The sequence below is a fragment of the Phyllostomus discolor genome, chromosome 2, assembly GCF_004126475.2.
Source record: "Phyllostomus discolor isolate MPI-MPIP mPhyDis1 chromosome 2, mPhyDis1.pri.v3, whole genome shotgun sequence".
In the NCBI taxonomy this organism is placed as follows: domain Eukaryota; kingdom Metazoa; phylum Chordata; class Mammalia; order Chiroptera; family Phyllostomidae; genus Phyllostomus; species Phyllostomus discolor.
In genome coordinates, this window is record NC_040904.2 from 172,247,165 (window position 1) to 172,260,323 (window position 13,159).

At 32.9% G+C, this 13,159-nt stretch overlaps 1 protein-coding gene across 8 annotated transcripts in view; it reads right to left on the reverse strand.

Moving 5' to 3' along the window:
* Positions 1 to 13,159, reverse strand: part of PPHLN1 (periphilin 1) — a 103,424-nt gene that overhangs the window by 27,630 nt on the left and 62,635 nt on the right. For all 8 annotated transcript variants that reach the window (XM_028531837.2, XM_028531836.2, XM_028531839.2 and 5 more), the window contains one exon: positions 10,026 to 10,166. In XM_028531837.2, the coding sequence (XP_028387638.1) occupies positions 10,026 to 10,166 (141 nt within the window). The remainder of the gene's footprint in view (positions 1 to 10,025; positions 10,167 to 13,159) is intronic.

The window sequence follows — 13,159 nt, forward strand, 5'->3', positions numbered from 1 at the left end:
TGTCACATGTGATAAATGTTTAAGAAATCCCTTCAATCTTGCAGACTCTGAAAACCATAAAAATTTGGCTGCATTTTAGCAACCAAATGAATGAAAGTAGTTTTGTTTCTTCCTTTACTTCTTAATTCCTTGAAGGGAACAATTCTTGAAGATTTACTCTAGTAAATCTAAAATCAACCTAAAATGGCAGAGGCAAATTACATGGGACTGAGGGTGCTTCAGATACCTCTACCACGTCCATTCAATGTTCTGTTAAACATTAAATGTGAGCCTACTATAGGCAAGGAACTCAGGATTAATTGGGTAATTTTCTGTTCAGCCTATTAAAAAGGTAAGTAGTATTGCAGTTGAACATATGCTAGCTATGAGTATAGGAGGAAAAGGTGTTTTTAATTTTTGGCTGTGCAACTTTCATGGGCAAACAATAGTTGGTTGTGAAACTCATGAATTCAGTGAACAAAAAAATTTTTAGAGTAAATAAAACAAAACTTAGGAAGTTAAACATGCTGCAAACAAACTACCCTCCCTTAATACCAGGTTTCAACTAAAACCCAATTAATTTAATATTTTTGACTCTTTCGCTTTTCATAGGGCCCTGATCTCTCTCACAATCACAATCAAGAATGTGCTACATTAGAACATGTGTAATGAAAAAAATACATATTTAACATTTTTATTGTTGTTCAAGTACAGTTTTCTGCCTTTTCCCCCCACCCCTGAAAAAAATATTTTTATGTTAGAACAAATTTTCTACTGAGAGACTCACATGCATTTCTTCAAGCTTGGTCCCAATAGTACCAAGAATTTTTACTGAAATAGCTTATGATTAACTATTTAAATAGAATAAATGAGTACTATTTAAAATCTCTAAATTAAAAAAAAATCTTTACTATTACTAAGACCTCATCTAAACTGTAACTTTTGGACAGCAGAAATAATTATAAAGGGTTGAAAAACACATGTAGTATAACAGTTGCTGAAATAAGCACAAGTGGTTTTTCTTCTTAGCTTTGCTCAAATAGGGTCAATGAAAGATGCTAATAATAGAATAAAATTTCAGGGCAGAACAATGCCAACCATAATTAGAAATCAATGCAGTACAAAATTGTCAAAGTTCCTGGGCAACAATTATAATTGAGAACCCTCAAAAAAATATATGTATGTACGTGTGTGTGAATATATAAATGCTAATGAAAGTAATGAATAGAGAGAAATAATCTCCAAAGTTAGAAATAGCCCTAAAGATAGAAATAAACACCACAATTCAATGCAGTCTATGAGGTATATGCAGCAAAAGACAATGGAGTGTCTATGTTTAGGAAAAAGTTCAGGAAAAATCTGACATAAAAAAGTGGCTTAATGGGGAAAAGCACACATTGATGCTTCTCTCCCTCTCTTTCTCCCTCCCTACACTTCCTAAAAATAAATAAATAAAATCTTTTTTTAAAAAAGTCCTCAGCACCATTAGTAATCAGGGAAATGCAAATTAAAACCATAAGGAGCCATATTACATATAACAATATCGATAAACCTCATAAAACACAATGTTGAACAAAAAACACAAGACACAATATATACTGTGTGATTCTATTTTACAAAGGTCAAAAGCAGACGAACTATACGATAATGTTAGGGATGAATTTAGTGGTTACTTTTGGGGAAAGGGAGGAGGTTTCTGATTAGGAGGGAGAGTAAAGGGATTCCTGGGGTACTGGTAATGTTGTGCTTCGTACCCTGAATAGTAGTGTTTGCAAGTGTTTGCTTTGTGAGAAATCACTGGAGCTAACAATCATGTTCTGAATGTCTTTCTGTATATTCATTATAGACCATTAAAGTGAGTTCTAGGAAAAGTAAAGCATAACAGGAAACATAGAGGAGTTCTGCATAGTCAAACTTGAGCCAATCAGGAAATTAAATGATGCTGATCTGTTCATTTTCTCCCAAGTCTAGATAACTGAGGGATTAGAAATCTTAAATTTCAGATTTGAGGCAGACAAAAAAATAACCCTATAAATAATCTCCCAGATAATTCAAGTAAATAAGTGTTCTAAACAAAAATAATATATACTACATTGTCTAATTTCTATAATAGTTTAAAAAATAAAATAAAGAATACGGGGGAATGACAGCATAATGGAAAACAATATAATTGGCTTCTAATGAACCAGACACTAAACAATCATCAATTTACTTCTAATCTTTAATTTCAAGTTAAATATCAGAAGAACCATAAGATTTTCTTAGTGTAATTTTTAAAACACCTTCTATAAATGTGAGATAAAAAGCCAATGGAAAATGTAAAAGCAAAACTACAAAGTCCCCCAAAATAACAAAATATTTCATCATAAAATTATTTTTATATTTAATTTTTAACAAATGAGGGAAAAAAAGAAAAAACAAAAAATAAGAACAGAAGTAAAGGGACAAGAAGTACACAGCCCCGACCCTGACACTGATATGAAAAGGCCTCTCACAGTTAAACCTATATAAGAAACTTGCTATAAAATATTCCTAAGAAGAAATTTGAAAGTGGTCAATATTCCAAAACTGAAAAACAGGAAAAGTAACACAATACTACCACAAGCACTTCAATAGTGATTTTTCAATATATAAAGGGTGTTCGCATAAAAGTTTAACTCTAAGAGTGTGTGATTAACCCCATTTAACAAATGAGGAAAAGGGCTCTAAGAGGTTAAAACACTAACTGGAAGCATCCAGTGTTGACTACTACTTACAAATGTCCTTAATGCAAAGTACTCAGAGAGTAAATAAAATTGCCAACTTATATAAGGGGAACTGAATAGCAAAGGATAGTACAATAATTTGGAGCCATTGGGGAAAATCCATACCTAACACTGGTAGGCAGTGGAGGAAGAGGAGAGATGAGAGAATGAAGCTCATGCTTGAGTTTATGCCATGGGAAACACCTGTATTGGAACTGCTTTATGAAGGGGTACTTTTTGTCAAAGTAATGACACCCCCAGGGATAAGGTCCAAGAAGGCCTCATCTCTTCCAGTACTTGCAGCACTTTAATCAGGGCTCTGATTCCCTCACTATCTTTACTGTCAAATTTTATATTTTTATATATAAATAGTATCTTAATAGAGTCATCAGTTTTCATATTTACAGGTTTACATCAGGTATAATCAACTAACTTATCTTTACATTTAAAGGCAGAGATGCTTGGATTTAATATTTCAAATTACTCACGAAACAGTTTTTACACTTGCACTTCAGTGACAAGTTTCTATAGCAGGAATGTGCCCAGAATCTGAGTGATGAATTATAACATTCAAACACTGAAATTTGGCCAAAATACATGATATATTTTGTGTGTGTTCTGGAATGAGGTTTTTTTCAGAGGTAAACCTTATATGAATGTATTTTACTAAATCTATATATGTAAAGTCTGAACAAGTGGTTGGTAATAATGGATTGTTAAATACAGTAGGGTAGACTTGATGTCTAGACAAGATAGTGGTGAGAGCTGCACTTTTAAGAAGTTTGTTACTTGCTCTGATAAAAAAAGAAAAACAAAGACTGTTTCTATTATGTAAGGCTTGTATGAAATGCATATACAAGAATAGAGTTGCCACTAGTTTGAAAATAATTTCATTTTAACCCATCATGTATTAAAAGCTGACTCTTTTCCATGTCCCCAACTCTAGTTAACATTTCAGGAAGATGGTACATTTGATTATTTGTCTAGCCTTTTTATTTTAAAAGTAAAACAAAAATATTCTATTGAGAAAGAAAGAGCAAAAGCTAGTGAGAGTGCTAGGAACCATCAGCTATTTAGATGGTGACTGAAACCATATGTCGTAAGAAGAGAGCCACAGAAAGAACACTGATTAAATGTTAACATCTTGCTTACTGAAGAAAACCTTTTCTGTACAACTCATTAGTTAATTAACTATCAATTAACAAACACTAATTACTGACTTTTCATAGCAATGGCATATTTGAGTTTTCAAAAAACATTTTAACATAAAATCCTTCTGTCCTTATGAAGAGACTAAAGAAAAACTAAAACACCTAAAAATCTATAATTAAATCTGAAATTAGCTACACATAACAGCATATACAGAAGCAATCTTAGCTCTATATTTTTAATATGATTTAGATTAGGAAGGGACCTGAGATTATTCAGTCCAACTTTTTATTTTGAGAAAAAAAGAAAAGCTAGTAAGCAGTCCATACGGTCACAAAAATGGCAACTACACAGAATTCAAATTAAAGTAGAAATCATATATTAAGTAGTTTGATATAGACTTACAATAAAATTGTATTAACCTGTAAGGGGAATGGCCTAGATAGGCAACAAAATGATTTGTAAGTCAATTTTATTTCCCTTAACTAATTGGAGTAAGAAGTTCCTAGGTGGTTAAGAAATAAAATTTCTTCAATATAACAAGGCTGGCATAGCTATGAGTGACTATACTAAAATAAATGTATATTTGGTTTGAGTCCTTTTAAGTTAAAAGATAGAAAACAAATAATCCCCCCCGATCAAGCTTCTCTCTATGTTTATATGTTTTAGAACATCTGATTGGCACCCTCTCTGGATTTAGAATAATTCCCATCAACATTTTAATTATAAATTATCATATAAATATATAATCAACCCTTATTTCAACAGATACTTATAGGTAGATATACCAGCATTTTCATAAAACAGAATTAAGTTAGGATAATATTGATATAGCCAAAGAATTTTAAAAAATGAATTTGCCTTCATGGTACTTGTTCTTTTCTTAGTTATCATCCACCACATAAGAGACTTTTTCTCATACAAACGATAATTTTCTGTGATTTGAGGAATACCATGAATAATGCATTTGAAGAGTATTTTCAGGCATACCCTGCAACTATACTGGTTTTGATTATATTCACTGTTTAAAGATTTTATTTACTTTTAGAGAGAGGGGAAGGGAGGGAGAAAAAGAGGGAGAGAAACATCAATGTGTGATTCCCTCTCATGCACCCCCTACTGGGGACCAGGCCCGCAACCCAGGCATATGCCCTACTGGGAATTGAACCAATGACCCTTTGCTTCGCAGTCTGGCACTCAATCCACTGAGCCACACCAGCCAGGGCTCTACTAATATAATTGTTAAGAATGGCTGACAATGATTGGCATTAAGCAAACAACTAAGATTTTCTGCAATCATATACTTCAGTTATTCTCAAACTTGGCATGCCATTAAAATCATGAGAGGTTAAAAGGCACTCTGGTGATCTCATATGTAGTTATTAAAATCTACACAGCACTTTATAAGACATAAACACAGGCCTTCGATACCCACACTATTAAACCATCCCAAAACTGCTCATTTTAATAACTTTCATTTAAAAAATACACACATAAAACTTTTTTTAAATGTGAAGAAATCAGAAGAAATGTATTTTAAAACTTTAAAATATGGATTATATATACATCTACTAATAGGGGACTAGATATACATACATACTGACATAGAATGTCCCTAAGATGAATTGAATAGGGAACATGGTATGGCATTTGTATTTAAAGAAAAAGTACGGAGATATAGAAGCCAACTCTTTACTCATTTGGATTAACTGTGCTCCAGATGTGTGGGTGAGGTGTATGCATATGTGTATATGTATGTATACACAAATACATAAATACAATACATAATTTATGTATATATACACATATGTATGTATATCACATATGAGTATACCTATGTGCTACGAAGAAACTGGGTAGTGAAGACTTATGGGTAAGAAGAAAATTTGTTTTTCACTGCACAATCTCTTGTGCCTTTTGAATTTTACACTTCTATCTGTTATTACTTAAAATATAGCCTTCAAGGGATGGGTGGAGGATATTTAACATAAACCAAATCAGAGCACATACTTCTGAGATATGACTGTAACTTTAGTTCCTAACTAAATCCTTATTACTGTCAGTATAATCAACTACTCATAACTGAAAAGAAAGATGTTCAGAAATACTTGTTTGGGGTGATAGTTACAGTGTTACAACTGTCAAAACTCACCCAAATGAATATCTAAGATTTATGCATTTATTGTATATAAATTATAACTATTTAAAAATGGATAAATTAGAACTTATTTAATTTACATAAAAGTAAGGTGGTAGTTTTCAACCTTTTAGCATAGTATAAACTATAGAAGAATGTAAGAAAAGTCACCTCCTTCCAACTCCTTGTTTCTCCAAATATGGTCCACAGACTACTCTTAATAGAATCATCATCATCATCTGGGACACTGTTAGAAATTCCAATCTCAAATCCATCCCAGATCTGCTGAGTCAGAATAAGTATTTTAACAAGCTCCCCAAGTGATTTATGTGCATATTAAAGTTTGTGAAGCTCTAATAACCCACTTACCAGAATATTTATAGCAGAAATCAAAGAAGCTCTACAGATGACAACAAAGGCAGAGAGTCATGATTTAAGTACTGAGCCTTGAGGGTGAAGAGATGGAAGATTCTTGGTTCGAGAATCTTCCACACACACAGTCAAATATCTTAATAAACTCCAGCCACATACTAACTATCCTTAGTAGTTGTTTTATTGGGAGGATTTTAGCTACTCTGACACTTGGGCAAAAGATCTGCTAAGCAGAACAAGCATATGCATGTTATATATGTATATTCTAGATCTAATCAAATTATCTGATTCCATCTGAAGTGGAAGACAGGGAATCAAATACAGATCTTGTAATATCAGTGGGGAATTACAAAGAAACTTGTACCATCATTAGATGCCAGGACCCCAAGAAACAGAGTCCATAGCTAGGCACAATTTTATCAAAGTATGAAGGATCCTGCAAATCTTAAACATAAGAAAGTTCCAAAGAGTTAAAGTAAATATTGCTTTATCTCTGGAGGTGCAGTAGATGGAAGAAGGGTATGTAATAATGGAAAATTTCAATTTGTGTGGTTCATTCAACTTAACAATTTGTTAAAAGACACGATTCTTCACTGGTAAAATATCAAGTAATGAGATGTACTTTCAAATTAAATAATTCAGTAACAGTAAGTATGTTAGGACTTGAAAGATATCAGTCAAGGGATTAATGCCAAACACCTGAACCAGGATATGAACCACCCATACCTTTATGGGTTAAACTCTCCAGGAATTACTATAATAACAGGAGAAATTCTGAAATTTGCCTAAGTTCAGAAGCTAGGAAGCAAGAAAAAGATCCCAATAATTAAATATAAAAGATGGCCCAAATTAGTTAAGAGGAGTCAATATGGGGAAAAGGAGGGGGAGAATGATATACTACAGAATTCCGAAGTATAAGGAGGCTAATTTTTTTAAATGTATTGTGGCAAAAGAAATGTATGATATCCATTGAAGTATATTCAAGTAAAAATGGGGTGATTTAAACAATCTCTAGCAACACAATATTCAGATACAACCTGATGTCTTCTGGCTCAAGGATTTGAGGCAGTGGTCTGCCATATCTGACCATAATCTTGGGAGCTTTGTCAAAAAGCACCTGTACCCTCAGTCTTACCAAATTTTTGTATGCACAGGGATGAGATGGCAAAAATATGACAGAGAACATATTTTCTAACACTATACCTCCATATACATGCCCTTACACATCAAATCACTGCATTTGTAGGCATTTTGAATTATACCAAATTTTGACCTGGAGACTTAGTTTATTTTATATTGTAATACTGCCACAAGTTAATGACTTTTTGGGACTCAAGGGCTGAAGGATCTGATTTATATAAACCCTCAAAACATTTTATGTGGTAATTTATCTTTACATACTTACTTGACATAACAGAAAGAAAAAGCAGCTCAGGTATTATATTACCAAAATTTACAAAATTACCAAAATTTACATTTTTACATTATTCTGAGCTTGATTTGTTTGGGGCTATTATTCTTTTTTAAAAGCACTTCAAGCACACAAGAAAACTATAAAGAATAACTTCTGGCTCTGGCTGGTGTGGCTCAGTGGATTGAGCACTGACCTGCAAACCTAATGGTTGCTCTTTAGATTCCCAGTCAGGGCACATGCCTGGGTTGCAGGCCAGGTCCCCAGTTGGGAGTGTGTGAGAGGCAACTGATCAATGTATCTCTTGTACATCGATGTTTCTCTCCCTCTCTTCCACTCGCTCTAAAAGTAAATAAATAAAATCTTTAAAAAAATTAATGGGTTTCATATTTTGTGTATAATGCTAACCTAGCCTCTACATCTGACTAGCAACTCACCTTTTCAAGATCGAGAACATCAACTATGAATAATAGCAAGATGAGATAGTACAGATATTAAAAAGCCACAGCCCAAAATAATACTTTCTCCCATGTTATTTAGTCAAGTTTTTCAACCAGTTATTTTCTTAAGAGAAGCTCCTTTAAAGAACTGCAAATGAGGTGAAAAAGGAAAATTATATTAAACCACTGATTTGATAAACATCTATCAAGCACTTATACGAAGTGCCAGGCCTATGCACTCTGTGAAGTGGTCAGGTTAAGGTAAGATGCAGTGTCTGATTTCAAATGACTCAGAGCCTATGTCAAAGTTCACTTCTAGGTTTATGACTCCATCATCTGTACAACAAATATTTCTTGTGAGCCCACTACATGCCACTGTTCTAAGTAATAGAGATAAAGCAGTAACAAAGTCCTTGCTCTCATGAAGCTTCCATCATGGTGTGGGGAGATAAGCAAACAAATAAAAACATATGTCAAGTAGCAAAAAAAGCCACAAAGAAAAATAAATCAGAGTAAAAAGACAGAAGGGCAGTAATTTCATACAGGGTAATGATATTCATATGCGTATTGAAGATACATTCTGTGAGTAAACCTTTTATCTATGCTCTCATTTAACTGATATCTGGAAAGGCACCAACCCATCTTCATATCAAATTAAACATTTTCCCAGTTTCCATTTTCCTTATATTCCTCCAGGCATCTGATGCTCCTGATCACCTCCATTTTGAAACCCTACTGGTTTACATGACAAACTTCCTATCCATGTTCTTAACTTTAGCCATTAGGGTGGTTATCAATATAAGCCGTACAACCACACCTAGAATTTAATTAATGTCTTCTCCTGTCCAACCAAGGCAAACAGATTTTAATTGATGTGGAATTAGACAGCACCTTGAGAAAAAATTTAATTCTGTTCTTAATTTCCAATAGTTTTTCGAAGCTTATATAACAATATAGTGACATTTACTCAAGGCACTGGAGAGAAACATCAAAAGCAAACCCTTGTATAACATGTTACCTGGTATAAAGCTCTTTTACAGTTTATTCATTTACTCCTTATAAAGTGATAATACCCTATGAGGCAGGCAGTATTTCCATACTGAAACACTTTAAATTTTGCTATACATAATGAACATAGTGAGGAGGATTGAAGAAAAAAATGACAACTATTTTTCTAATCTTCAATAAGACAAAGCCTCAAGGCTTCCTCCATTCCAAAATTATATTTCACACTATAGGTTTTGTCCTGTAACTGTTCCTTAAGCAAACTATTTAACTTATTCAACACAAGATATAGCTACAAAGTTTTGTCCTGTGCTATTCCTTATGTAATCTATTTAATCTATTAAAAACAAGAACCTACCTTTCAAGAATGACATCATTAAAATTAGATTTAAATACCTATCATTTATTTTTCTTTAATATTTGAAAAATGCTTAAAAGTATAATGAAAAACATAAGAAACATCTGTAATTCCAATATTCAAAAATATGCTCATATTTTAGAATACTTAATATTTTTAGCCCATCCCTATTAATTTTAATAGTTTTAAAATTACTTAATACTAACTAGAATATTAACATTCTCTAAAAAAGAAGCTTGCTTTTTATTTAGAGTAATAAATAAGTAAACAGGGTCAGGAACTAAACTGATCAAATGGTAAAAAATCAAACAATTTTTATAATTTTTAAAATTAATTTCAAAGTATTTATTCAATAACTATTTCCTACAAATACCATGTGCAAAGTGACAGGAACATAAGATTATGTACCCTAAGGATACTGGATTCTTACCTGTTCAATCTCTTTGGTTTTTGATGCTATTGCTTTAGAGCGACTGTTTAGCTGACTGTCTTCAAATAATTCTATGCCGTCTGCTGTATTTGACTCAGGTTCCTCTGCCTGGTCAATGAACAGTGGTGCTGTGGGTCCCGCCTTTAAGAAGAATTTGAAATCTTTAATTGCTTTCTTAAAGAACATAGCATTTCAAATGAATTGTATAGGCACTAACAGGCAGATATATTAAGAGAATGTGCTAAATTTAACCTGTCTTAAGAAAATGCTTTCAATTTCATTATGTGAGGAGACTTAAAGAGGGATTGATTGGTAACTTTAAAATTTTTAGGTAACACAAAAATCTCTAGGCTTATTTCATTCCAAATTCACATTTCATATTATATTAAGACACATTTAGAAGGTTCTATCCTATAACTATTCCTTAAGCAATCTATTTAAGAAACACTGAAGAAAAAAGGTCCAATTGGAACTGAGGGGTGTGTGTACACTTAAACATTGTATTAAAAGGAACATGGAAAAGGGCTCTATTTTCAGAAGATGAAACTACCTTGCTTCTGTGGCATAAGAATTTATTGAAATAAATAAAAACAATCCCCAAAAGCAATAATGATCACTTGTATTTTAGAACAATTCATTGATGAATTATCCCACAAAAAGCCTACAGCCAATTATTTTACTAACTAAAAACACTTGATAAAATGAGAATTAAATGAAGAAAGACTATTACTTTAATTACACTCATTCATTTCTTCATAACTTTACTATGTAATAAATTCCAAGCACTGCTCTAGGAACAATGGATATACTAGTGAACAGAAGAGACAGAAGTTCTTGACTTCTAGTAATCAAGTAGTAAGCAGTAGTAAGAAACAGCAAAGTTAGAAACAGAAAGGCAAATACTGTATGATCGTACTTTTAGGTGGAATCTTCAAAAAGAAAAAAAATAGAAAGAAGGAACAGATTTATGTTCAAACACTCTGCACCTCTGGGGTGGGACTGGGAGGGGGAGAAGTTGAATGAAGATGGTCAAAAGCTACAAACTCCCATTTACAAGATAAATAGTACTGAGATGTACACACTGACCTAAGGTATATTTGAAAGTTGCTAAGAGAGTAAATCCTAAGAATTCTCATTACAAGGGAAAATACATTTTTTCTCTTTTTGGAGGGTAGCTAAATGAGATGATGGATATTAACTAAACTTACTATGGTAATCATTTCACAATACATTTATATATATAAAGTCATTATGCTACACACCTTAAATTTATACAGTTCTGCATACCAATTATATCTCAATAAAACTTCAGAGAAAGCTTATTAAGAATTAAATTCAGTTCAATTAAATAGATATAAAATCCAAGGTACTGTAGGGAAAACAAGATAAGTGCTTTGAGGCATATTCAATATACAGAACTAGACAAGTAAAAATAAACTGCTTTAATAAAGGCAATATAAGGCCATCAGTGAAATACAAATGGTATAAAAGTTTACCACAGGAAGGGGAAAAAATGGAATCAAGAAAGATCTTGAGTCTTGTAATCTCAAGCACTACTGACTTCACTGAATGAATGTGAATAAGGAAAATGAAGATGGGCATTCTTCACTGAGGACAGAATAAGCAGAGATACTAAAGCAGAAAATGACACTTTATTTTTACTTATTGGTATTTGGAAAGAGAGAGAGAGAGAGAGGGAAAGTAGAGAGAGAGAGAGGTTGATTTGTTGTTCCACTTATTTATGCATTCCTTGGTTGATTCTTGTATGTACCCTGACCAGGGATCAATTCTCCAACTTTGATATATTGGGATGATGCCCTAACCAACTGAGCTACCCGTCCAGGACCTGAAAATGACACCTTATATGTGGAAAAAAATGTAATTCACACTTTCATACTTAAATAAAAATGTTTAAATTATCTTCTACTGCAAAAAACATTCTGCTCTCCTGGGACATTCTAATAGCCTTTAAATAATTAGCTTTTCATTCTGATTGCCAAAAGCAAAGTCTCTTACCATTTGTTTTAGGAGAGTAAATTATATCTCTACAAAACTCACTTGACTGTAAACTCCTTGACAGCTAGGTGTCTATAATGCAGGTGTGACATAAGTAGGTAAATTTAAACCAACTATGAGAAAGCCAGTATAGTATTATTTTCTGAAACATGTGCCTTAAAACACTAATCTTAAAATATGCACTGTGAAAAAAATTCATGTTTGATAAATTATGCAAATTTTATTATTCATCCTCCTTTCACAGACCACAGTTGAGCATATTAACATATTAAAATTCTCTAGAAAGTGCTGAATAATCACAATCAACCTAACTTTTCCCAAACACACTGGCTAAAAGAATGTCTTTCTTTTTTTTTTAAGATTTTTAATTTATTTATTATTCTTAGAGAGGGAAGGGAGGGAGAAAGAGAGAGAGAGAGAAACATCAATGTGTGGTTGCTGGGGGCTGTGGCCTGCAACCCAGGCATGTACCCTGACTGGGAATAGAACCTGCGACACTTTGGTTCGCAGCCCGCGCTCAATCCACTGAGCTATGCCAGCCAGGGCTAAAAGAATCTTTCTTTCCTTCCCCAGACCATTAGGACCCTTCAGAGTTACTATTTTATCAAATACTTTGGGAAATTCTCTATTAGTGGCCACAAGGTAAAATTATAAAACTAATCAGAAGAATGAACTACAACATTCCTCAGTATTTATGTGTATCACTAAACATATCATTAATTTCATTGGACCTCACCTAAAAACTATCTGGTCTCCCAACCAAACTGCTTAAACCTATATTGGTGGCAGCAAGAGAAAAGAAAGTAGAAACCTAAATGTTTAATCTCTACTCATAAAAATAAACCTACACAATGTTTCTGAAGTACACAATCATTTAAACAGCTAATATAAAATACTGTCACAACTAAATTTAAACATGCACACACACACATATACACATAGTGCTCTATACCAAACTCTTTCCAAGCATTAAAGTTCTTTTTTCCTTCCAGTTTATTCTTTCAAATCAGATGTGAGTTTACAGAACCAAGGTCAAAATTCTCAAAAAGTCTGTATTGCAAACAGCATGGATCACTGAAATGAGTAATTATTTAACAACCACCCAAGAACAAATGTTA